The 25493-nt window shown below is 37.6% G+C and overlaps 2 protein-coding genes and 1 long non-coding RNA gene across 3 annotated transcripts; 1 reads left to right on the top strand and 2 right to left on the bottom strand.

Moving 5' to 3' along the window:
- The first annotated feature begins 6672 nt into the window (after positions 1-6672).
- Positions 6673-9174, top strand: LOC111801409 (F-box protein At5g46170-like). The gene is made up of 2 exons (XM_023685401.1): positions 6673-8328; positions 8683-9174. Exon 1 carries the CDS (start codon positions 7123-7125, stop codon positions 8305-8307), a length of 1185 nt encoding a protein of 394 aa, XP_023541169.1. The 5' UTR covers positions 6673-7122; the 3' UTR covers positions 8308-8328; positions 8683-9174.
- Positions 9175-10620: 1446 nt separating this feature from the next.
- On the bottom strand, positions 10621-14159 carry LOC111801407 (transcription factor TCP2-like). The gene is made up of 2 exons (XM_023685399.1): positions 12730-14159; positions 10621-10875 (listed from the first exon to the last, which is right to left on the bottom strand). The coding sequence occupies exon 1, from the start codon at positions 14087-14089 to the stop codon at positions 12737-12739; it is 1353 nt and encodes a 450-aa protein (XP_023541167.1). The 5' UTR covers positions 14090-14159; the 3' UTR covers positions 10621-10875; positions 12730-12736.
- Positions 14160-14370: 211 nt separating this feature from the next.
- On the bottom strand, positions 14371-14969 carry LOC111801408. The gene is made up of 2 exons (XR_002816133.1): positions 14782-14969; positions 14371-14446 (listed from the first exon to the last, which is right to left on the bottom strand). It is a non-coding gene; the product is annotated as an uncharacterized LOC111801408 (long non-coding RNA).
- Between the last annotated feature and the right edge of the window lie 10524 nt (positions 14970-25493).

Genomic DNA, 25493 nt, shown 5'->3' with positions numbered 1-25493 from the left:
CGGTCACGTCTTGGTTGTCAGCTCAGTGGAAACCTAAGGCACTTTAGTAGAAACCTGTCGGACTGGGGCTTTGGATCTTAACTGAAGAACCAAAAAGCTCTATGTCGAACTTCAGTCCCTGAGAGTTGGCCACGAGACAACAACCTCTGACACCCCACACCATTGCGGCTGGAGGGGTCTTGCCCATCGGCCTACTTTGCCAAGAGGTGGTGTAGGAGCGCAATGACCAAAACCCACTTAGATGAAGCTGCAAGGCATGAAGGGAGCGAGTACCCTAATTGAAGATCACTCCAAAAGATCAACCTAACCTAGCACAACCTACTTAAACAACCTAAAGGCTTGGACCCTTTTACCGAACGGAGGTATCGTAGCGTAGCGAACCGACAAAATCTTAATTAGGGTGGAATCTTCCGTCTTGGATGGTTCTTCTTGAATTAGGGTGCGAAAGTTATATTACTTTTTCGTGAGTAAATCCGTATGGCAACGACTAATCTGTGCGTACACGGGACTTGATCGGTGTTGAATGATTTCTAGGTCCTTTAACTTCTTGATAACAGATATGATTGTATACATATCTAACCCCGATATATGGGTTTCTTACCGAATATTTTTAATACCCAAAACTTAAAAAAAAAAATTTAGGATACCATGGTCGTGACGAGAACGAGTGTTTATGGCCATGAGTGACCGTAATTGTGCTAGCTTATCTTCTACATCTTTCTATTAGGATACCATCGGTTTTATTTTTAAACGATAAACTCTAGTAGTCGTTGATTATTTAACTTTTAAACGTATACAAAGAAGATTCTCGTTACCCTCCATTGGACTGATTTCACTCGGTAAATAGGTTCAGGTTTCGGAGCTTCTCTTTCTTTCATTCTCTGATTCTAATTCTTCTTTCATTTGATTCTTCTTCTTCTTTTAGAGGATTTAATTCATTTACCAAGCGGGATACTTAATGCGTTAGCTACAACACTGCACGGGTCGATACGCACAGCGCCTAGGACTATTGGGGTATCTAATCCCATTTACTCCCCTAGCTTTCGTCTCTCAGTGTCAGTGTCAGCCCAGTAGAGTGCTTTCGCCGTTAGTGTTCTTTCCGATCTCTACACATTTCACCGCTCCACCGAAAATTCCCTCTATCCCTACCGTACTCCAGCTTGGTACTTTCCACCCTCATACTACGTTTGAATGATTTTTATTAAAATATATGAGCTTATTTCCATCGCTTTAAACGACGTACACATGTATATGATAAAGAGCTTGCACGAGGCTAGGGGTTTTAGAAAGTCGGGTCATTACTGATTCAAAAACTAATCATACTATCATACTAGTATACATAGCTAAAGTCAAAACAAAACAGCTAAGAAGTTCGAAAACGGAGGTGAGATTTAAACCTAATAACAAATAATAAATCAGATCAGTATAATACAGATTCAGATTCGTTACATCATTCTTCAAAATAACAGCATATAAGTTGATTAATTAAATGATAAGGACAACTAAAAAATATTCTTAAGCTCGAGTTTAGAATCAGAAACACGGTTGACCATAACCTATCACTTAACGTTTCAAATCATTGAGAAAATTATTGAAATCGGGAATTTTAAAATTTAAATATTTTAATAAAATAAAGTATATAATAATAATTATACACTAAAATAAGGGACACATTAGAGACACAATAATTAGTAGCTTTTAGTGGTTGTGACAATTATAAAGCCAGAACAGCTTCTAATATTTTATAATTTTTTTATTTATTTTAATTTATTTTAATTTATTTTAATTTATTTTAATTTGAGCTATGGATTAAAAAGCTTTTGAAATTAATAATTTTTTTTTTAATTATTAAAAAAAAAAAAATCTTGTGGGACATGTCCTAGAAATTTCTAATTGATATATTAGCTGGATTACATTAATTTATTGTGACAATTTTAAAAAATAAATAAAATAAAATAAAAAAGCTTAGCTGTTTTATTATCAATTTTTTTTAATTTTCATAATTTTATTTTTGGCTATTTTTTTTTAATTCTTGAATGATTTGTGTAAATATTTATTTATTTATTGACTATTTTTTAGTATTTAGGTGAATTATCGAGATTAATATTTAAAATAAAATTTTCGAAAGAATTCTGAAGTCTTCGTATAAGCCTTCATGTCTATAGTATAATCACAGACCGTTAGTTATTGAATCAAATCAGAATTATTGTTATAAATATTCTAAAACAATTTTTTCAAACGTTGAATCGATTCAATTAAGAAGTTATCAAATCAAATGACGTTGACAAATATTTATATACTGTTGACACATTTTTTCCAGTGGCTCAATCATAGGAACTCTATAGTTAAGCGTGCATGGATTTTCTTAAGATGCATGTGAGTGACGAAAAAACGTACTGGGTCTTTTAAAAGGAGTAACGAACGTGATCATGTTGCAGAGGAAGGGTTAGGCTATCAGGTGTTGAATCCAGATTCCGAATTTTGATCTGAATCATGGACATGGGTTTTAGCTTATATAACTGAAAAGACCGAAAAGACCTAATTTTTTGAATCACGAACATTAAATTATTAAAAAAAAGCCCGAAAACGAAAAACAATGGGCTAGATTAGGGGTAGCATGAGATCATCAAATGTGATATGCACTCTTTTAGGGTTTAGGGAATTTGATATTAAATGCATTCCTAAATTGATATCAACTTTGGAATCCAACCTTTTCCCTCCCACTTGGTTCATTAAAGTATATTGATTCCTAAAGTTATTTATTCTCTCTTTTTTTNTTTTTTTTTTTTTTTTTTTTTTTTTTTTTTTTTTTTTTTTTTGGGTATTTTGTTTGGTTCTTTTTAACTTTAGAATTTGTTATTAGACGCTACCATATAGGGTATCGTATTTATTACTCATTATTTTATTTTGTAATTATTTGAATTCGTTAGATATTCGTTCGATACGAAATAAAGATATGTTGGGCTGATATAGCTTAATCTGTATATGCATTAATGTATATTTTTGGCATCTTTCGACTCACCGTCTATTTTAGGACAAAAGAACAAATTACGTGATTGCTATATTTGAAACTTACTCACACGACCCATTATTTATTTATTTAAGTTTGTGAGTGTTCTAGTTAGTTTACACGTATCTGAACTAATTTTACTTGAAAAATTATTATTCGTTTCGTTGTGTGTAGTTGGTCGATCACTTGAGTCTTACTAGAAGGTATTGTCCCACTGTCTCCTTATCTTACATTGTTGCTGTAACAAATGTGTGAGCCGAACCCTCATCAATTGGAGAGAGGAATGAGCCCCAATGAGGACGTTGGCCCCGAAGGAGGGTGGATTGTGAGATCCCACATCGGTTGGAGAGGAGAACGAAACATTCTTTATAAGGGTGTGGAAACATCTCCTAGCGCGTTTTGAAAACTTTGAGGGGAACCCTGAAAGGGAAAGTCCGAAGAGGACAATATCTACTAACGGTGGACTTGGGTTGCTACAAAACGATTCTCCGCATTGCTGGTTTCCATCGTTGTAACGTTTACTTCATGCATACAACTCACCTCCTACTCTAGATCATCTCGTTCGGTACATATACGTTACATACATTGCGTGTATCTAATCCCAGTAGGGACTACTTACTACATTTTTTAGATAAAGGCAAAGACATACGCAGCTCTNTTTTTTTTTTTTTTTTTTTTTTTTTTTTTTTTTTTACGAGACATACACATAAAACCAGTAGGCATCCGAGTTTTTTGAACCCTAATAAGGATTACTTTCCCGATAAAGGCAAAGACAGACACAACAAGTGGCACGACCGGTTGATTATTGTACCATAAAGTCTATATCATCACGTTTAGGGTTGATTGTGCCATAAAGATCGATTATTGCTTCTTCTTTTTTAATTTCGACGAAAATTTATCATAAACAAAGTAACGTGATTCTTTATTTCTCAAAACATTCAAATCTTTACATTCATTACCGACTTATTTCATTTCAAATCATAAACTTTTATCATATGAAACACGAAAAAAAAAAAAATTCATATTCAATGAACTAAATATTAAATTTAATAGATTGCTACGATACTATGAATCGTGTATATTTTCTGTACAGTTAAACCATATAGAATTTTAATTCACCGTTCATTTGTGTACTTTTATTTTTTTAAATTATTATTATCGTTTCGTATTAATTGCTTCCAAGACATGACACGTGCAAAATCACTTGGCTACTTCGAAAATATTATTTATTTATTTCTATAATTTAATTTTAATCTTTATTACATCTAATCCAATCAACCCTTCGTGGGTGATACTTAGATGGGATCCATCATCTACTTTTTCAATTATTATTATTATTATTATTATTATTATTTTCTTATTCAATTATTTATTTATTTATTGATGTGGTTTGATTTAATTATATCACCACCATCTTATATTATATAAATATATTTCAATTCATGCTTTAAAAATATTTGAATAATCGGGTCCGTTACTCGAAGAATTTGATTAATTTAATCTAATTTATACCGTTTGGACTGAGTTGAGTTGAATACAGATAAAATTTTTATTGGTTGAATTGGTTCGTGGGTTCTCCCGAAATTAGTCTGGATTAAATTGTATCGACCCAAATTTATTGTTAATTTATATATTAGTTCAAAAAACGTGGATAACCGTTAGATCAATCTAATTTAATTCGTACGGTTTAAGATGAGTTGGTGTTTTGCTTACGATATAATTATCTATCCGTTCAATTATGTTTATTACATTTTATTTTATAATTGTTTTTCGAGTATTTTATTTTTGAATAACTTTTAAAAAAAATTTAAATCGGGAAAGATTTACAAATAAATAAATGGATATTTTATTATTAACATTTTACTTTTATTTAAAATTTTGAATAAATAATTCGAATAATTCAAACGAATCGAACCTATATATTTTATGGGTGAGTTCGGTTGGGTTAAGTTCATTATTTAATAAAGTATGTTTGAGATTCTGCCACGGTTGGAGAAGGGAACGAAACATTCTTTATAAAGGTGTAGAAATCTTTTTCTAACAGACGTGTTTTAAAATTTTTTAATGTCCCACGTTAGTTGGGAGGAGAAAAAAACACCATTTATAAGGGTGTGGAAACCTTTCCCTAGCATACGCGTTTTAAAGCCTTGAGGGGAAGCCGGAAAGGGAAAGCCCAAAGAGGATAATATCTGCTGCAGTGGGTTTGGGTCGTTACAAATGGTATCAGAGCCAGACACTGGATGATGTGTCAGCCTTCTCGTTGTTCCCCGAAGGGGGTAGACTCGAGGCAGTGTGCCAGTAAGGACGCTGGCCCCAAAGGGGGTGGATTGTGATGTCCCACATTAGTTGGGGAGGAGAACAAAACACCATTTATAAGGGTGTAGAAACCTTTCCTTAGCAGACGCGTTTTAAAGAGGATAATATCTGCTATAGTGGGCTTGGGTCATTACGAATGATATCAGAGCCAGACACCGGAATGATGTGTCAGCCTTCTCGCTCTTCCCCGAAGGGGGTAGACTCGAGACAATGTGTCAGTAAGGACGCTGGCCCCAAAGGGGGTGGATTGTGATGTCCCACATTGGTGTGTAAACCTTCCCTAGCAAACGCGTTTGGGGTTTGGGCCGTTACAGGATGCTTAAGTTAAAAAAAAAAAAAAAACCAAACGAGCAATTAGACCCGACCCCAATTCAATCGGTGAGTACTTTCTCCATATCGAACGTGTAGTGAATGTAAAGAACGGGCGTCGATTCAAACCTAAAAAACTCGAAATTAAAAAAAAAAAAAAAAAAAAAAGAAAGTGTCGGCATTGGAATGTGATTATAGAGAGGATTTAATTAGAAAATAGTTTATTAAGAAAAGATTGAAATGTCCGTACAATAACAAATGAAGCAAAGTGTGGTGGTTTCATTTATGAACCCAACCTCCTTTGTGTCCCACTTTCTTTTAATGCCCTTTTCCCTCATTTACCCTTTTTACTCCAAACTAACCTAAAACGGGTCTCGGCCGAATCCGATCATCTTACGCTAGGTAGCTCATAAATCGAGCATAGTAAATTTGAAACACTATTCGAATCATCCATCAACCTTTGAAATGATAGTTGATATCTTACCAGTGAGCTATGTTCGAATGATCGAGATAATAGGCACAAAACAACTCAAACCCATCGATAGTAGATATTGTCTTTATGTTCTCCTTGAGATCTCGCAATCCACCCCCCTTTTAGGGCCTAGCGTCCTTGCAGACACTTGTTCCCTTCTCCAATCAATGTGAGACCCTCTAATTCATCCCCCTTCTGGGCATAGTGTCCTTGCTAGCACATCGCCTCGTGTCCATCCTCCTTCGAGGCTCAGCCTCCTCGTTGGTACATCACCCAGTGTCTGGCTCATGTACCATTTGTAATGCCCCAAATGGTATTACTGATAGGGAGAGGAACGAACGTGTTTGTTAGGGGAGGTTCTACTCTTATAAAGAATACTTCTTTTTTTTTCTAACCGATGTAGGATCTCACACAAACACGAAAGGGTAAATTTGTAATTTTACGGGTCGGGAGTAAGATTTTGTTTTGTTTTGTTTTTATTTAGGCAAAATAACAAAGAAAAGGAAAAAAAAAGGGGGGGGAGAAAGAAAAAGAAGAACTTTAGGAGAAAAGGAAAAGAAAAAGGCAAGGAGAAGGTGAAGAAACAGAACCCAACACTCTCTCCCAGACACAGCTTTTTCCTCTCTTTGCGCCAATTATTCAACTTTCTCTCTCTACTTTTCTCTCTCTTCCCTCATTTTCATGTGTCGCTCTCCTCTCTGAAAAGACAAAACCGTGGATCTATGAATCTCTTCTTCCCTTTTCCATTTCTTCCTCTCCTTTTCTCTTCTTCTATCTCTCCCTTCAACACCCATCTTCCAATTTCTTCTTATTTTCTCTCCTGATTCAAGAAATTAGGTTTTCATTTCCTGATTCTGTTCATTCCCTTCAGATCTAACCCCTTTTTAATACCCATTTCCGCCTCCCCTGCAAATCCCATCTCTGTTTTCTGCTTCCCCTTTTGATTTCATCCATACCCATCTTCAATTTCCTTCAATTTCTGTAGTTTTTTCTCTTTCTGGGTTTGTTCTTGATAATGTCGTCCTTGCGCTTAGATCTGACATCTAAGATCTACCCAGAACCGGACTCTGTTTTCTCTGTTAATGACCACTTTGATCATCTTCCGGATTCCCTTCTTCTTCTTATTTTCAATAAGATCGGTGATGTGAAGGCCCTTGGTCGATGCTGCGTTGTTTCTCGAAGATTTCACTGCCTTGTGCCTCAAGTGGAGAACGTTGTTGTTCGTGTGGATTGTGTTATTTCTGATGATGAATCGTCTTCTTCCTCTTCCTCCTCTGGTAAATCTCGTGGTCCTTTTTTCAGTATTTTCCGGTTTGTATTTGGCGGCATTGTAAAGCCCCTCCAAGCGTTGGGTCAGTTTTTGGGTCAGACACGAGCGTCATCGAGTTTAGCCTCGTCTTCCTCTACTTCGTCTCTTGCGGTTGGGACCCAAGAGGACGGCGAAATCGATCAAAGTGGGGTGACCCATCACTCCCCGACCCAAGTTCTTAAGAATTTTAACGAGATTCGTTGCCTTCGGATCGAGCTTCCTAGTGGGGAATTGGGTATTGATGATGGGGTTTTGTTGAAATGGCGAGCTGATTTTGGATCCACTTTGGATAATTGTGTGATTTTGGGTGCTTCTTCGGTGATTCAACCTGGCTCCATCAAGTCCTCGACTCAAGATAATGGTATTGATGGAGGGCTCTGTATTGGCATTGGCGGCGCTAGCGATGATAATGGTAGCATACCCGAATCCTTCTACACCAATGGAGGTTTAAAATTGAGAGTAGTATGGACAATTAGTTCGCTTATTGCGGCTTCCGCTAGACACTATTTGTTGCAACCAATAATAGCAGATCACAAGACATTGGATAGTTTGGTTCTAACTGATGCGGATGGACAAGGGGTTCTGTGTATGAACAAAGATCAACTTGAGGAGTTGAGGGTGAAGCCATTGTCTGCTTCCACGGCTTCTAAGAGAACCCTTGTACCAGCTCTGAACATGAGACTTTGGTATGCCACACACTTAGAATTGCCTAATGGGTTAATATTGAAAGGCGCTACCCTGGTCGCTATCCGACCGAGCGAACAGTCTGCAACGAAGAAGGACGTTTCTGACTGCTCTTGGGCTTCAACAGCCTTTGAAGAACCATATAGGACTGCTGCAAAGATGTTAGTGAAGAGGAGAACGTATTGCCTTGAGATGAACTCGTTCTAAAAGTACAAATACTAATTCGAGGTAAATTCTTAATGCATACAAGCATTGTCCTAGCTTTTGATTCTTGCAAGATGAGTTTTGTTCCAAGTTTAGAATCGAATTTGCTCGTGGCCCTTGGTTATTACCACATAGTCCGTAGAATGCTCGTTTCGATTCTTTCTTGGATGAAATGAACCTAATACACTGTCCATCATGTGAGTGATTGGGCTTATTATACATGTTCTTAGGATTAAGTACATCGAACGAGTTCATAAGAATCTAAGTTATCTGATATCACTGTGTGTTCTGCAAAACTTTACTTGTTTTCTTGTTCATGCTGCTTTCAAGTCTTCAACTATTCTTATATCGTAACCGTATTAGAGTTCGGGTTTTCAGGTATAGAAGAGATATGGTACAAAGGGAGGAGGAAACTGCACACCATCAGAAAATGAGTATCAAGAAGAAGTTCTTACTGATATGCAGCCTAAGATAATTCGAAACCATTTTCTGAGTAGAGTGGCTAGAGAGGGGAAAGAAACGAAACGAAACGAAAACTCATTCGTTCGCGTTCGTTTCGGTAAAAGGTGATAGTTGAAAATGCATCTGCTGGTTGTTTTTGTTACAGGCATTTGCTATTTGATGATGATGTAAAAGCTTTGAGTTTGTAGTCCCTTGAATATGTGAATACTTTAGGTAAGAAGACTTGATTATGATCTCATGTGATATAGTTTGAAGAAGTTTATAAATGTAAGGCTTTGTTATGTGATAAGTGTCTGAAAAACAAATGGGATTATTAGGCATGAAGCTTTGTACACTCTGAGAACATATATATTATGCAGAAACAGTGATATATGTAGAAAGATTGGTGAGTTTTGCCTTGTTCTTGTTCTTAGCTGTTTGTTTCTATTATTGAAGCTTTGACACTCATAAACTGGGCTTAGTGGTGGTCTGTGATGGACCTTATCTTGTTGCTAGACTGTCTATCTGTTTGTACTGTTGAGTGTGAACGAAGAGGCACCTTTTTTTGTGTGTAGGTCAGGTGTGTCCATGGCTTATCCATAGGTTCTTTAACTGAGAAAGTTGTTCATGATGTGTTTGTGGAAGATGAGTTGGAATGTTATGACAGCAAACTCCAATGATTGGAGGAGATTCATTTCAGGTCGTAGGCTGGATTATAGGCTTTCCTTTTGATTTGAATGGAATGGAATGGAATTTCCCTCTTGTAATGTGATTCTCACACGGTATCTAGGGGTGTCCCCTGCTACTCGTCTTAGAATAGGAGTTAGTGATGACTTTTGCGGCTATTGGATTAGTACTGTGAGATTCTACATCGGTTAGGAAGGAGAACGAAATATTCTTTATAAATGTGTAGAAACCTCTCCCTAGCATATGCGTTTTAAAAACCTTGAGGGGAAGCTTGAAAGGGAAAGTTCAAAGAGGACAATATCTACTAACGGTGGGGTTGGGTTGTTACAAACGGTATCAAAGTCAGACATCATCAGTAGATGTGCCAACAAGGAGGCTAAGCCCCGAAGGAGGGTGGACACGAGGCAATGTGCACGCTAGCCTCTAAAGGGGGTGGATTGGGGGGTCCTACATCGATTGGAGAAGGGAACGAGTGTTAGTGAGGACATTGGACCTCGAAGAGGGATGGATTGTGAGATCGAGAGGGGAACGAAGCATTCTTTTATAAGGGTGTGGAAATCTCTCCCTAACAAACGCGTTTTGAAAGCTCAAAGAGGACAATATCATCCACGCTAAAAGATGTCTTTAAATCAACGTCCTGTATCCATCTAAACTCAATCATGAGAGTAATGAATAGAATAAACAAAAACTAATTATTGAATTAGCTGTGTATGGTTGATTAGTGCAGCTGTTCGTCATGTGAAACATCTTGTTCTTAGCTTTGTAGAGTTAAGAATGCACGTGAAATGAAGTCCTTATTGAACCCAAACACACGCCCAATCTCTCTTCTCCATACCCTTGACTTTTCACCAATTATTAACTTCTCTGTATATCACTATCTTACATTATCTACAAAAACTGATATCAATTTGCTGTCATTTCTATTTCATTTCCTGCCACAAGATTAAGTGATGACATGTTCATAGTTTTTGGCTGCTGCTTTCTCAATTCTGATTCCTAAGCCAACCATGATTCAGATTATGAATTTCGGGGCGCCGAGATTCATAGCAGATTGGGTTATAACAACAAAAACAGTACAGCAGAATGTTCCTATGCCCTGAAGAAGTGGAGATTTGAGACGATTAACATAAGGTTGTTATCGTCGAAGGGATATCTCAACCATTTTTTTAGTTCAACTACACGTGGAGGTGGGATTCAAACCTCTAACGAGGACGTTGACATATAACTTAGCTGTAAGCAATAAGTTTCAAGAACAAAGCATGCATTGGTTGTGAAAGATTACACATAAACAGATGAAAACACAATGAGAATCAATACGAGAAGTGAAGGAACCAAAATGGTTGAAGCAATGGAAAAGGCAAAGTGTTTCAGAAGAATAAAAATGTGTAGTAATTCACTCACGATGGGCGCTACGGTCCATCTCTCGTGCTCCATCTTCATGACCTGCCACGGAAAATGATATCCACTGCATAAGCAAACAGGTATCTCTACAAACAAACTGGTTTCACATTGATATACTGATAGATCCAGAATGAACAGAATAATTCAAAGACAACTTCTTAATTTCATGTCATGGAAAGCTTTGAATCTGTTAAAACAAAGAATGATATTCCCAATAAATCAAGCACAGAATAGTTCAAAAGGATTCTAAGAAAGTGAAATGATCAACCTAGAAATCTAATCCTGTTTGCATCTACTTTATTCTATTGATCACAAGAGGCAGCAGCTTTATTTGTGTTCTTCCACTTTCATTTGATTTCAAACTGGTGAAAAGTACTATCTAATCTAAAGCTCAACAAAAAGCAGATATTTGAAATGACTTTTTAGAGTAGTAAGCTACCTTATCTTTAATATTAAGTGCGTCTTTCGATATCTGTAAAATTGTAAAAACAAATCTAATTGTAATCGTAAAAAATCTTTTATCTTGTATCGTTGAACTACTACGGTTAGCCTCATACGTGGCGAGGTTCTAAAACGGGTGTTGAGAAGAGACATGTATAGTTCATATGACTTCATCTCATGTAAGAATGAATTGATCTTGTTGTGAGATCCTACATCGGTTAGAGAGGGGAACGAAACATTCTTTATAAGGGTGTGGAAACCTCTCCCTAGCAGACGCGTTTTAAAAACTTTGAGGAAAAGCCCAAAGAGGACACTAATATCTATCCTACCGATATAGATATGCTTCTACATATCTCGGTATGCTCAAATGCACATGCATTTCTAGTTCTAAAACACACCGACATAGATGATCCTTTGAAGTAAACTTGTTTTATCTTCTCCTAATATCCAAAAACCACGTTCAAATTCATCAAGATATTCGATTATTACCGTTAAAAGTACTATAAAACGTTTCAAAAGTCCTATAAATTATCTCCATGACCATGTGATTCACTAGCACTACCAAAAAGTTTTGTTTTCTAGTATCCTACATGCTTATATACTTGCCTTCCTTGCACACCAACAGAGCTTCTTCACTATAACTTACCTTGCATACTCTTCCTAAGATTATAGGTCTTATAAAAACACTTCAAAGTTGACTGATTGACTTACAAGCACATGCAAGTTCTTACACTCTGATCTATGAGATAAGCAAACTATATTCCTAAAGTACCCTATGGAGTAGCATGAACAATGAGATTAAAAAATAAACGGTAAAGTTTATAGCTCTCCTACAAGGTTTAATAAAAGAGGAATAGGGTGTGTATAGGCCTTAGGGGGAAGGCAGGGAATAGGGTATTCTCGTTTGAGGCAATGGTTGAACACACACTTGGGTTGGTGGGTTGGCATTTCACCAAGCCCCATGAAACCCTAGCTAGCTAAAACACTACTAATGCTACTGAAACAGCCATTTAACGAAGAGGGAGACAATGAAAAGTTGTCCTCTTTTGTGAAAGTGCGCTGCTTCCACTGAGTGACAAACACATGACATGAGCATTGTTAGGGAAAAGCTTCTAATGCCTGTCATGGCCATATAAACATGAACATATGATGCTAGAGAGAAGGGAAACCAAGAGGACAACACGCTGGGGAGTGCCCAGTGGGGGACATTAACCCTCACACTAATCTATGCAGGAAAGCATTAAAATATATGAAACCCATAAAAGCATGTGATGTTTCCAATAATTTCATGTTCTTGTGAGTATCATAAACAAATCAGACAGAAACACAACACAACAGCAGCAGCAGCAGCAGCTCATTGATTCAAAATGTGAAGAATTACAGTAATAAGAACAGGAAGAACAGGATTATAGACCAAGATTGATTATAAGAATTTGAAATGGGTTTTTGAAATACCTGGAAATCAGTTCTTTCCTTTACCCTTTTGATCAGAGTGATGGGTTCCATCAGCGTAACAGAGTTGCCAGCTACCATCAAACAAGTGCTGATGATTTTCCAACTGTACTGGAGTAGTCGCCGGCGACGGAGCTCCGATGAAGAAGGGTAGGTTGGATCCGTCGTGAGGAAACCTCTGGAGGTAAGGTAAAAGAGACGGTGAGATATTGGACTGAAGGGTCCCCCTATTGCAACCAGCAAGGCCGGCGGAGATGGTGAAGTTGAGATTATAATCGTTCAAATTATCCGGGACAAATGAGAAATGTTGAAGCCGATCTTGTTGGGTATTTTCACCGGCCGAGACATTGAATTGCGGAACCGACATTGGCAATTGGTGTGGATTTCCCAAGAAGATTTGTCCTGAAAATCCCGCAGATTGATTATGGCCAGGCCGTGAAGATGAAGACGACGATGGTTCTTGGCCGATAATCCCAGATGAGGTCAAGTAATCCATCGCCGTTGCTTTGTCGAACAAATTCGGCTCCACGGCGGTGTTTTCCGGTGCCGAACTGGTACGATTGGTGGTGGCGCCGCCGCCTGTTAGAAGCTCAGTGAAAGATTGGTTGTTGGGAATGGATTCTTGCTCTTTTTCCTTCTCTTTCGCAGTTCTTTCCCTCGCTCTGTCGCGCGCTTTGGCTCGATTCACTAATATTTCAGAGCGGGAGAGGGATAATCCCGAACCCTTGCTCGTCTCTGAGGTGCTACTACACGCAGACCTCGCTAATGAAAGCATCCGCCGCTGATTCTGTTGATGTTTTTTGGTGTCGCCGTCGAGCTCCATTTCCGGTGAATCAAACCCTTGGTCGGTTCCATCGCTACCCATTTTCTCATCGCTAAAAGCGCCATGGAGAGACGGAAGCTCAGCGATGGCGTCGGCAGCTGCTTCGATCAACCACTCCACTGCTTTACTCGGCTGCTCGAAACCAAGCCGATCTTGAAGATCGTAGAATTGAATCGCTGTAGGAACGGAGAGACGAACTCGTCGATCTCGAAGCCCTTTCGATGTCCAAACCTTACTGTGTCGATCTTTGCCGCCAGAAGCTCGCGCAACCCTAATAATCCTCGACGAGTGGTGCCAACCACGAAGCCGATTAACACCACCACCACCACCATTACCGCCGCAGCCACCTGGTTCAACTCCACCGGCGGTAGCAGAAACAGAAGCAGAAGCAACCACAGCAACCCGTTTGGAGAATTCTTTGATTTCTTCATCCTCTGGGGAGTGAACAATCCCCTTTTGCCCTAATTTGTTGGATTCATTTCCACGATTTCCAATTCGTGAAAACCTACAGGGTTGTTCTTGAATCTCCACCACCTCCATACCACTTTCATTCCTTTCTGAAACAAACACTAATTATACACAACACAACAACACAACAACACAACAACNAAAAAAAAAAAAAAAAAAAAAAAAAAATGGTGGGTTTCGTTCAAAAGGAGATTGAATGGAGTGCAGGCGGGGTTACTGTCCTATACATATTGATGATGATAACTCAGACAGTACTTTGTCTCTGTAGCGATAAAAAGGCCTTTTTCTCCGCTTCGATATATCACATTCCAAGTCAGGAACAGCTCTATCGTTTAACCTTTTTCTTCTTCTTCTTCTTCTTCTTCTTCTTCTTCTTCTTCACCCTTCAACCATTTTCCCTCTCTGAAAATCAAAACCCATCAATTATTTCTGCAAATAAGAACACCCAGATAACAAAAACACTGATTAAACGTTTAAATCTGACCATTTATAAAGCAAAACCCAGAAACCCTTTCAGATATCTTCATTTATTTCGCTCTCTCTGCTCATTAAATGATACACAATACATTAATTCCAGTGCTTGAATTCTAAACATTGTTTATGTGTATATATTACCCACATATTCGATTTTGATCTTGTTTGAGCGGCAAGCCATGGCAGATATAGACATGAACACAGAATACAAGAATGAATGATATACATAGACATGTATGAGCATATATATATATATATGTGTGTGTATATGTATATGTATATGTATATACCTGCTGCTAAGCTTTCTCTGGGTGATGTTTGTTGAGTGAGGAAGTTTGAGAGTGCAGAGGATTTATAAGGAAAGGAACTGAAGGGAGAAGGAGGAGGAGCTCGGAGTTCAAAGTGGCCCTTGAGCGGAAGGGCAGGCACTGCAATTGGGATGGCGTCCTCGCGTTTCTGATTTTGTAGACACTTTCAATTTTCGTTCTTGCTCCTTTTTTTTTTTAACTATTTGGATTTCGAATCCGAACGTTGCACCTGATGGTCCTATCATTCCCTTACGGTCACGTTACCTGGATTTGGGACTTAATGGTCATGTCATTCTCTTACGATATAGTCACGTTATCTACTCCTTGCTTCGTAAGAGTGTGGTAACTATTCATGTCGAGGATTTAGAATCTAGATGTGGTACCTGATTGTCCTTGTCATTCCGTTACGTCATGATCACGCTATCTACTTCTCACTTCTTAGGAGTATAGACTACTATCCCCCACAAACCCCGTACAACATGGTCATGCTATCTACTCCTCGCTTCTTAAGAATGTAGACCATCCCCATAAACCAAAACAAGTCATTGCAGTATGTTTTATCAAGTCATTCCAAGACGGTCATGCTACCTACTCCTCACTTCTTAGGAGTGTAAACTATTCCCACAGACCAAAACAAGTCATCTCAGTATGTTTTATCTAAGGTAGCCCAACATAAAATTGCTCCGTTCCAGCATGTTTTGTCGTTTTGTCCTCACTCACATGCATCTTAGGAAAATCTGACGTCACCCAACACATAAAATTGCTCTATTCCAGCATGTTTTGTCTTTTTGTCCTCAATCACATGCATCTTAGGAATATCTGAGGACACCCAACACATAAAATTGCTCAATTCCAACATGGTTTGTCTTCACTTACATTCTGCATGTACCCGTCATATACTCGAGTGTCACATAATCCATATAATTGTCTGATTTATACCGTTCCCATTGTTGAATCTTATTTTTTTAAAGAACATTTATTAATTTTGAAGTTTTTATCTATTTAGTCACTAATTGTAAACGTCCTTAACGTGTTTATTAATTTATCTAACTGTCAATCACGAATCAATAATTCATCTTAAATTCATCCTATGATAATGTTAAGTCAACATTCAATTAATGATTCAACTCTACATTAAATTTTTAGGTTAAATTATGAGTTCGATCCTCACCCTATTCGTACTTCAAAATTTTCAAAGTTACATAACATTAATAACGTCTCAGATAGATTCATACGTACTTTGTTTATATAACGTACACTACCGCTACCAAATACTTAAACAAACCCAACATTAACTCGTCGTATATTTAGTAAACAACACAGTAAGTACGTTAAAAGAAGAGACCCCATAACCGTAAGAAAGTAGAAACGAAGTACCTAAAAATGTATCTTCGTCTTTCTTCTGTTGTCCACTTTGGCCCGTTACGTATTGTCATCAGCCTCACGATTTTAAAACACATCTAGTAGGTAAATGTTTCTACACCTTTATAAAGAATGCTTCGTTTTTCTCTCCAACAGATATGAGATCTCACAAAAGTACTGTACGTCAAAGATCCCGGGACTTATTACAACGTTTTTTTGAAACATAACGATAACGTAAGTGCAATTAAGAAATAGTTGAAGGACTAAATTATAATATATATAAATTGACAAAAGCATTAAATGAAAATGGGTAATTTTCTCATATTTATTATTGTGATGCAAAAAGTTTACCAAAAAAGTTGGTGTTCATGGCTATGTTCTAATAATGGTGTCCATTCCATTAAATGACCCATACAAATATTTTCTTCATAAATTCCTTCCCAAACTTTTCAATAATTTCTAAAATTACCCACTGACAAAATTTAAAACACCACGAACATTATTCATTTCGATACGATACGTAGAACGCTTAACGATGCAGGTCTGATTGCCCTTAACTGTCATTATACGTTAGCGTAAAACGATGTCGTAAGCAATCGTCATCAAAAACCCTGTAAAACATCGTCGTTTTGTTGTTGTTTTCGTTTCAACGCTCGTACCGACTTTGCTTTCAGATTATCGTTTGTAGTTTTCTTGCCAAGAAGGTAACGTGAAATATGGTTATTGTGTGACGAAGTTCACGAGATCCCAAATTTTGACCTAATTTAAAATCCTTTATTAATAACACGACGTTCGGACTATTCTTACATATTTATTGTACTTTTTCATGCATAATTCTAACCATATTATTTATTATTTGTTTTCGTGTAGTTTAATATTAAAAATCATTATGCACACAAGAACAACTGGACGAGCTACGAGTTAAAATCAGTGGAATATGTGTCAAACTATACCTAAGTAACTAAGTGGTGGTACTTGTGTAGATATTTCGAAACTCGGGTAGCTCGTAAGTATGCTTACGATAGTTGTATAGTTGAATAGAGATTGATAACTTTCATACCCGAGTCAGGTTAATTTGATTACGAGAGAATTGTATTCGTGAATTGTGCTGTTTCCACTGAAATATTTGTACGAATCGTACTAGAGGTACTGTTAGGGTTCCAATTATGCTAATAAATTTATTGCACGTTGAACTATAAAACAACGTCAATTTTGAAATAACAGTTGTGAAATGACTAAAACAGTCGTCCTCAACATACAATCTCAGTGAGCAGCTAACATCGTTTGAATATGACATGATAGCTAACCGTCATCATATAGTTACTATGGTTCGACTCGATGTCAATTCAAATTTGAGATTGTAGCTATCGTATTGTTGGTGTGTTTTAAACCGTCATCAAATCCTACTATGACATCTAGAAATATGACAGTTTAGAAATAGTCCGTGTACGTATTCAATGTCAATTAAGGTCGAAGTCGTCATTTTTTTCCTTTTACGATATATCATTTGAAACACGAGTGATTATTGAATTATTTTTCGACCCATAAATTGAATATTATTGTTGTCCGTATAAATGTAACATAAATTTGAGAATATAATATTATTGTTTTCTCGATGACGTGCTACAAAACGTTAATTTAATATATATTTTTTATTTATTAAAATTATTTTAAATTTTTGTGTTAATAATATTTTAAAATATGGTGAGGATTTTGAATATTGTATATTATTTGATTCGTTAAATTATTTTATTATAATTGTTAAAAAATTGCATAATACATGATTTTTACCACATATATATTAATTTTATAATTATTTTTTATTATATATTTTAATTGGAAGGTATCTTTTCAAAATATAAATTAATTAATTTTTTATTTTTATTAAAAATAAAAAAAAATTAATAAATGATTCAACAACACCGACTAATTCAACCCAAAAATTTTATGGTTTAGTTAAGTTGGGTCGGACGGATTGAGTCTGTCAGATGACCCAAAATATTTTTTTATTTACAATATAATTATATACGTATATTTTATTTTTGTTTTAATTATTTTGAGTAAATGTGTTTTAAAAACTGGGTGGGACCACATAAAAAGCTCAAAGAGTACAAAATATTTACGGCTTAGCCTGAAGAATGTATTACTATAACCCAACTCAACCTACGAACAACCGTGATGAAAGTTTCACGTCGGCTAATTTAGGGATTGATCATGAGTACGAGTCGTTTTGGAGAAGTTTAAAGCAAAGTCATAAGAGTTTATGCTCAGAGTGAACAATATCATACCATTGTGGAGAGTTGTGTTCATCTAACATAGTGTCAGAGTCATGACCTAAACTAAGAGTCGAGCCTCTATGACTCGGGAAGATGATGGAAGTCATGATGCTTCTCTCAGAAGTCATTAACGTTATGTTGGAGATCTCGTTGATGTTGTTGGAGTAAGTGCTTGAAAGAATTAAGGATTTTATTTTTATTTTTATTTTTAAAGAATATTTTTATTTTTTAATTTTAAAAAATAAAAACGTACGGTAATGATGTGTCTCTTATCTTCCCACCTTCACTTCATTTTATTATAATGTTTTTTTTTTTGGTTAATTAATTAATTAATTAATTAGGGATTTGATGGGCATCTCTCACACACCATCCCATCATGCCTCCTAATTTTGTAAATTATATTGTTTATAATATCATATACAACGCTTCATACTGAAGATTCTGAAATTCGGGATCTGAATTTGATAGTTGATGATATTAATTATATGTTTTAACTAGCTAAGTTTATACTGTAACACGTCATGCCTAAGATTTAAATCAATATTGTGAAATTCCGTATCGATGGGGAGAGAGGAACGGGTGATAGCGAGAACGCTGGACCCTGAAAGGGGGTGTATTGTGAGATCTCACATCGGTTGGAGAGGAGAACGAAGCATTTTTTTATAAGGGTGTGGAAAGCTCTCTCTAGCAGATGTGTTTTAAAAACTTTGAGGGGAATCTCGAGAGAGAAAGCCTAAAGAGAACAATATCTGCTGACGATGGGTTTGGAGTGTTACAAATATTTAGAATGTGGATTGATAGTCGTTGGCTTGATCATTCTTTTGCAACATAACCAAGTTATGTACTTATCTCGAATTGCTTGTAAGAGTGAAGACTATTCCCACAAACTAACACGGGTTATTTTAGAATGTTTTGTCCTCGCCCAGATACTTCCTAGAAAAATTCTTTAGAGGTTACCTGACATAGAATCGTTCTAAGTTAAGCACACTTAATTTTGAAGTTCCTATGATTGACCCATCAAAAAAGAAGGTGAATTTTGTTAATATAGATGATAACTATTAATCCACCCACCTTCAGGACCCAGCATCCTCGTTGACACTCGTTCTTCTCAGCAATCGATGTGAGATCTCACAATCCACTCATCTTCAGGCCCAACGTTCTTGCTGGCACTCGTTCCTCTCTCCAATCGATGTGGGATCTCACAATCCACCCATCTTCAGGGCCCAGCGTTCTCGTTGACACTCGTTCCTCTCAGCATTCGATGTGGGATCTCACAATCTACCCTCCTTCAGGGCCTAGCGTCCTCGTTGGCACTCATTCCTCTCAGCAATCGATGTGGGATCTCACAATCCACCCACCTTCGTTGGCACTCGTTCCTCTCAACAATCGATGTGGGATCTCACAATCCACCTATCTTCAGGGCCCAGCGTTCTCGTTGGCACTCGTTCTTCTCAGCAATTGTGGGATCTCACAATCCACCCACCTTTAGGGCCTAGCGTCCTCGTTGGCACTCGTCCTCTCAGCAATCGATGTGGGATCTCATAATCCACCCATCTTTAGGCCCAGCGTTCTTGTTGGCACTCGTTCCTCTCTCCAATCGATGTGAGATTTCACAATCCACCCATCTTCAGGGTCCAGCATTCTCGTTGGCAATCGTTCCTCTCAGCAATCGATGTGGGATCTCACAATCCACCCACCTTCAGGGCCTAGTGTCCTCGTTGGTACTCGCTCCTCCCAGCAATCGATGTGAGATCTCACAATCCACCCACCTTTAGGGCCTAGCGTCCTCGATGGCACTCGTTCCTCTCAGCAATCGATGTGGGATCTCACAATCCACCCACCTTCAAGGTCTAGCGTCCTCGTTGGCACTCGTTCCTCTAATGTGAGATCTCACAATCCACCCACTTTCAGGCCCAGCGTTCTTGCTATCACTCGATCATCTCTCCAATCAATGTGGGATCTCACAAACTATCAATTCATTAATCATTTCTTAACAATCTTATCCTCACAATAGCTCTTATTCGAATATGGTATCAATTCATTCATACATCTCTCGTTTACTATGATCTTACCGAAACACACACATTTATATGGTCAATTACAAAATTGTCCCCCGAACAAAACTCACCCACTTGTGAATCATAACCATTTTTTTTTTGGTCGAGACATTCCAAGAGAGAATGAAGGAATTAATGTATAAATAAAAGTAAAACTACCCTAGGATCAAATGAAATCCAAAGACCTAGACATCAATATAATATGAAATTATTAATTTTAAATAAATAAATAAAGTGTGGGAAACATGGGTGTCCCCGAAAACCAATGTTCCCATTAGTTGCCGGGAAAAAAGGAGATAATAGTAATTTAATCTCATTCCCAAAGCCATTCAATTTAAGGCTCCTCTTTTATTCTCGAAATATGAGAATATTTGACGTGGAGGCTTGTGATTGGTCCAGGTGGAATATAATTTAATTTCATTTTAAAAAATGGCGTCGAGAAATTCTATGGGGGAGGTTTAGGAGTGGGTGCTACCCGTAATCTTCGTGACAGGCTCGAGAGAGGCAACGGCACGTGTCCTCCGTAATGTGGGTGACTCACCCGCAGAGATTACTTTTTTCTTTTTCCATTTATTTATTTATTTATCTTTAAAACCAAAAGATAAACTACTTTTTCTCATTAATAAAATTATCTTCGTTAATTTTTTTAATCATTTTAATTTAGCTTAATCTATAATAATAAATTTATAAAAACTCGTCATTCGAAATAATGATAAGGTGAGGCCCGACCTCCACCATCGTCTAACCCTAGTACAACTATGGCTCTTGTCTCACAACCAATGTGATCCCTATCTACTTAGATCGTTCATTATTAAAGGTTAATCAACAACCCTTTCATAGTCTCTCTACTATCAGTAACGACCTTACTTTTCTAGTAACCTAAAATCGCTATCATATGCATGACGTAACTTCTTGTGCGGAAATATTCATTTAAAACAACTTTATAAAATAATGTCATGGACTTACATGTTTAAGAAAATGTTTAAAACAATACAAACGAAATATTAAAATAAACATAAGTAAATATAAAAATAGCAATACCCTATACTAACCTAAAATCTACGAAATTAAATGCAACCACCCTATGTATGTGTCATGGTCCTTAATCGTGATGTCGTCGTCAACCGTATAGGAGTGTCTTGTCTTTACCTGAAATATAGAAGCAGCACATACCTTGAATATTTTAAGAAATACACAGTGACCCATTATTGGGGTCAGGGAATGTCGACACGTGCAATCATGATTAGGGATTTATTTTTTAAAAATCATCGTAGAGGTAGCCTGCAATCACGTAGGATGTATAGTACTTTCCTACACACGATTCACACGTGCGAGCATGAGACCACCAAGCGGTCTCGCCCCCTAGGCTTGCATGGTCGGGCTAGTTGACGATAGCTGGACATCCGGAGGTACAGAAAACCCTCAAATATCATGCAAGACATGATCATCATCATCCTCATCTAGTGTACGTGTCCATACTCATCACAAAAGAGGAAGTATCCTAATATAAATGAACATACAATATGCATAAGGTCCGTATACTTTTCATCTTAAATCATTCATGGGACACAACCTCACATATCCTTCACATATTAATATAGGTAACATGCATACATAAGTTTTCATACATTCATCATTTATAACATCAGTTGTGGTGTATCAAAAAACTTTTCATCCTAATGCAACATGACATCTCATACATGTATATCATCGTAACATGAGATGTCATCATACTATATCAGAGCATCATCATACGTCTCATGTCATCATATCATAATGCATCATAATCCTAATATATCATAGCATCATAGTACATCACATCGTCATAACATCATAGCATCATAGTAACACATCATAATATCATATCAAAGCACGTCATCATAACACCATAGCACATCATAATATCATATCAACACACATGACACACATCATAATACAAAAAACAAGTGTTTTGACTGAGTTGATAGTAGAGCCACTTACTTGGTTGGTTTTAGCCGACGTTCTATCTAACTCTAATTTTGCTTGCTTTCATCATTCAAAGTTCGTGTCGACCTCCATGGAGGTACTCCCCATATTAGAAATATCCTTCTAATTCATGGAGGTACTCCCCATATTAGAAATATCCTTCTAATTCTTTTAACAGACCTACAACGTAATTAATTATTCAAATTGAACAAACGAAGTTTATATTGACCTCAATTGCCTTAAATAAGGTCAAAATCAGCTTCAAATGGTACAAAAAGTAGGGAACGATGTCCAAATTTGAGTTCCAAGCCAGAGTCGAGCCAAGTCAAGCCAAACGAGCCATATGAGTCGAGGAGTTGACACGCGTCACACACGTGCAAGGGCTGGAGTGCACGCAGGTCAACGAATCACGTCGGGTTGTGCTCTCAAGTATGCGTGAGTCACCTTTCTAGGTTGCGTGTGTCAGGTGGGCCGTGGGCTTTGGGTTGTTTGGACTTCGATTATGGGATGCTGCAAGTGGTTGCATGTGGGCCAAGGGTTGTGTCATTTTAGTCATAGTGTACGTGTCTGTAGTCATCATAAAGGAGAAGTATCCTGATGCACACGAACATACAAATATGCATGAGATCTCCATATTTTCATCCTGGCATAATAAATCATGCAGGATAACCCCCCATTCTTTCATCACATATTACACTCGGTAATATGCGTACATAAACTTTCATAAATCATTTCATTCATCATATAACTTTCAAATCATGGCATGAGGTTGTGTTTTGTAGCTTTTCCTTATTTCAAAACATTTCATGACAAACTATGGGCTAACATAACATATCATAGTGCATCATGGCATCTCATACATTACATAGTTTTTCGTAATATAACATAACATTTCATTCATACCATCATGTTATTTGGCATATCATATAACGACACATCACATAACAAGACATAACACGTATAGACACGTGTAAGACCACTGGGCACATATCATCATACATAAAAAAAAATTCTTCCAACCAGACTGATAATAGAGTCACTTGCTTGTTTGGCTTAGTTTTGTGATGTCCCACATTAGTTGGGGAGGAGAACAAAACACCTTTTATAAGGGTGTGAAAACTTTCCCCTAGTAGACGCGTTTTAAAGCCTTGAGGGGAAACCTGAAAGAGCAAAGAGGACAATATCGGCTAGCGGTAGGCTTGGGCTTGGGCCGTTACAAATGGTATCAGAGCCAGATATCGGACGATGGGTCATCCTTCTCACTCTTCCCCGAAGGGGGAAAACACAAGGCGGTGTGCCAGTAAGGATGTTGGGCCCTAAAGGAGGGGTGGATTGACAATGTGCCAGCCTTCTCACTGTTCCCCAAAGGGGGGTAGACACAAGGCGGCAGTGTGCCAGTGAGAACGTTGGTCCCTGAAGGAGGGGTGGATTGTGATGTCCCACATTGGTTGGGGAGGAGGGGGTAGACACAAGGCGGTGTGCCAGCGAGAACGTTGGGCCCTAAAGAAGGGGTGGGTTGTGATGTCCCACATTGGTTAGGGAGGAGGGGGCAGACACAAGACAGTGTGCCAGCAAGGACGTTGGACCCTAAAGGAGGGGTGGATTGTGATGTCCCACATTCGTTGGGGGAGGAGAACAAAACACGTTTATAAGGGTGTGGAAACCTCCCATTTTTATGGGAAGCCGGAAAGAGAAAGCCCTTACACGGTCTGAGTTTTTTTAATAATTTAAATGTATTATTAAAATTTATAAACAAAAATGCAAAAAATGAGAAATATTTTTATTTTAATTCAGGGAATTTATCAACGGAAGCTTCCATTAACCTTCTTCCCCATCACTGTTTCGGCCGATTCTTCTTTCCTCCATGGAAATGGGATCGAGGGACACAGTTTTCGCAGAGTGTTCTTCGGATTTCGAAGGTACATTCTTGTTCTTTCTCCTGGTATTTCCTTTCTCTGTGAGTGCGCGTTGTTGGCTCCCAGCTAGAATCATTTCGATGTAATTCACAGAAAGAAGCAGGTACTAGCGCATTTCTTCGCACATATTTCCAATCTCGTATATGAATTATCTTCATTAGCTTTGTTTTTTTGGAATATTTCATTCGAACAACGTGATTGTCGATTGGAGTAGAAAACTAAAGAATGAAAAACTTCGAGATGGAGAAATTGAATGGCGAGGTTTCTATTTCAATTTTAGTTCCCATTTGTCAAATCAAGCGATCTAATCTGTCCTAATGAACAATCCAAAACTCAAGTGAATGGGATTCTCTTAAATGTTACCGTCTAGGTGATACCAATTGTCTAGTTTGTATTCATTTTTCAGGTGTCTTGGCTAAGATTAATCTCAAGGACTTCATGGAAGGTGAAGAGTTTACTAAGAAGATTAGTTTGATTAAGTTATTGAAAACCAAAGCTATGAGAAGTGGATTTCATTTTAGGGATTGGAGCTTAGTTTCTTCTGCAGTTAATGGCATTAAATGTAGTTGTATACTACAACTATACTATAGTTTAGTATCTAATGAAACTACACTGCTTTCACTAGTTATAGACTCTAGTGTTGAGGTCAATGCTCTGGCCTCTACTGTGAGCGATTGACACAACTAGACGAGAAAATTTGTAGCCAACAGTTTATTTGGTGACATATTCTCACTTGTGCTTCTATCAGTAATTTTTTCAGAGCACATTTTGTTGGGGTTTTGCATAGAGTTAGTTTGTAATAGTCCGAATTCACTACTAATAGATATTGTTCGCTTTGGCCCATTATGTATCGCCGTTAGCCTTACGGTTTTAAAACGCGTATGTTAGGGAGAGGTTTCTACACCCTTATAAGTAATGCTTCGTTCTCCTCTCCAACCGATGTGGCATCTCACAGTCCACCCTCCTTTGGGGCCAAGCCAGCGTCTTTGCTGGTACACTGCTTGGTGATTGGCTCTGATACCATTTGTAATAACCCAATCTCATCGCGAAAGCAGTAGTCAGTCTTTTAAGTCAGTTTCTTGGTAGGAATCTAACCTAATCAAAAGAAAGCATTAGTC

The sequence above is a fragment of the Cucurbita pepo genome, chromosome LG09 (assembly GCF_002806865.2).
Source record: "Cucurbita pepo subsp. pepo cultivar mu-cu-16 chromosome LG09, ASM280686v2, whole genome shotgun sequence".
Lineage (NCBI taxonomy): Eukaryota > Viridiplantae > Streptophyta > Magnoliopsida > Cucurbitales > Cucurbitaceae > Cucurbita > Cucurbita pepo.
Note: the sequence above shows the minus strand (reverse complement) of the source record. Positions and strands in the feature narration are given on the sequence as shown.